This window comes from Stereum hirsutum, assembly GCF_000264905.1.
Source record: "Stereum hirsutum FP-91666 SS1 unplaced genomic scaffold STEHIscaffold_129, whole genome shotgun sequence".
Lineage (NCBI taxonomy): Eukaryota > Fungi > Basidiomycota > Agaricomycetes > Russulales > Stereaceae > Stereum > Stereum hirsutum.
This window is the reverse complement of record NW_006763259.1, coordinates 1-1,902: the sequence shown is the minus strand read 5'-3', so window position 1 is coordinate 1,902 and position 1,902 is coordinate 1. Positions and strand designations below refer to the sequence as shown.

The window sequence follows — 1,902 nt, the reverse complement described above, 5'->3', positions numbered from 1 at the left end:
ATGAGTTGTCAGCTGTCTTCGTGTTATGCTCTCAGTACAATGAAACACACACGGTCAATGACACTGATCAGGTCATCTATCGATCAGTTGAGCCTATCAGTTCTGCTCGCAAGCGAGAATTATTGGAGGGCAACGTGAATTTTAGGTGCCAAATTGATGGAGCCTATTGACATTTCTCTCCGTTTGGGAGATATTGTATCTGGGCTGTGACTCAAGGTTTTGTACTGAAATACATCAGCTAAACAGGTAATTTACATTATCGAGAGACAAATGGAGGCTGTCCAACTGGAATTCATAAATTCTAGGGCCTTTCTGTGAGGGTGTATAAATTTAGGCTGAATAATCCAGGAAGGAAAATCCTGTTGACTTCAAGGCTTCAAGTAGGCAAAGCAATGAAATCAGACAGACAAAGGCAGTGGAGCATACTGAAGGTGCCACCGACACATGCACATATAAAGGGTTGAAGCCTGTTTTTACAGGCATCTACCGATACATAGTTGACATGCCTGGAGGGTATGACAGGGCTTAACTTGCTCTGGGCAGGTCTATAGGTGACCTGATCAGTGTCGCCGACCGTAAACGCAACTACTCAGTCTGACAGTGATGAGAGTGTATGTGTAATGTAAAGAGAATAAGCAAGAGGTATCACAGTGGTTCTGGAGAACGTTGACGTGACACTTTTTTTTATGTAACTCCTAATTAGGAAATTGTGTCTTATTGTAGGCATTAGGGGCAGATTTGTTAGGTTTCCCATCTTTTGTCCCGTGCTTCTATGCCCCTATTCACATCCTGCACTCTGGCTGACTTCATTGGTCTCCTGCAGCCCAGCAGAGTCCCCATTGAAAGTCCCCATGCTGTCATTTTTGGTCATAGCGACATCGTCAGCAGCACTGTCGCGGCTATGCCAAGGAACAAGAATGTCATGATCACTCAGCACTACAGCTACACCATGAACTTGTCGGATATTGTTTGGTTCATCTACTCACTTCCAGCTTGGGAAAGGCTCACCAGTATTACGTAGGTTAAAACTGCCTAGTTTGTCGTTTTGGATATCGGCAAGACGGAATTTGTTCAAGAGTCCTGGTTGAAGCCCAGTGCTGTGGCCGTCAACATCGGCACTAACTACATCCCTGGTAAGCTGGTCTATATTGTCGTCTCGTTGGCGATGTCGACTTTGCCTCCGCTTCTAACGTCGCCTCGCACATTATCCCCGTCCCAAGAGGTGTCTGCTCCATGACCATCATCCAACCTATCTAGGTTTCTACGGTACCTTTGCAGCCAAGTGCCATTGGTGACTTGCCTTCTATTCATTCTCTGTTGAATTAACACAATCTCTTGTTGGTTGGGCAGCCTTGGCGGTTCCTTACCTTCACATGTTCCCAAGCACATTACCCCAGTGTGAGCTGACTTGTCTGTGCTAACTACATCATGGTACAGCACCACAGAAAGATCATGGGCATGAGGGGTCAATTTAAGAGTATGACACTGCTGTAGACGACAATGGCACAGTTAAGACCAGCGACATCATGAATGGCCAAGTTCACAAGATCACCATTTGTATTGACGAATATCTATAAGGCTGCATGCAAAGCTTTGACATATACTACACCTACGATCTGGCCGCCCCGGAGAACAGTCTATCAGAGAACATCTTGGGCTGAAATGGCATGGTGAAGTGTTGATGATGATAAGGTAGCCAGGCCTAGCGAATCCATACGCCAATAAAGATGAATATGGAGACTACGACTACTGGACAGAAGAATATAATGATGCTCAGGCTGGCGTAGATGTAAGCCATTTATAAAGGTACCTGCTAGTAAGGATAGAATTTACAAAAGTTCTTCTGGCCCAAGAATTATAAATGCCAGTACTGGGCTGGCTACTGGGGCGGCCGGGGGGTGA

The 1,902-nt window shown here is 45.7% G+C and overlaps 1 protein-coding gene across 1 annotated transcript; it reads left to right on the top strand.

Moving 5' to 3' along the window:
• Positions 1 to 772: 772 nt before the first annotated feature.
• Positions 773 to 1,237, top strand: STEHIDRAFT_164166 (uncharacterized protein; the record flags this gene model as incomplete). Its single annotated transcript, XM_007311887.1, has 2 exons — positions 773 to 967; positions 1,037 to 1,237. The coding sequence occupies 2 exons, from the start codon at positions 773 to 775 to the stop codon at positions 1,235 to 1,237; spliced, it is 396 nt and encodes a 131-aa protein (XP_007311949.1).
• Positions 1,238 to 1,902: the final 665 nt, after the last annotated feature.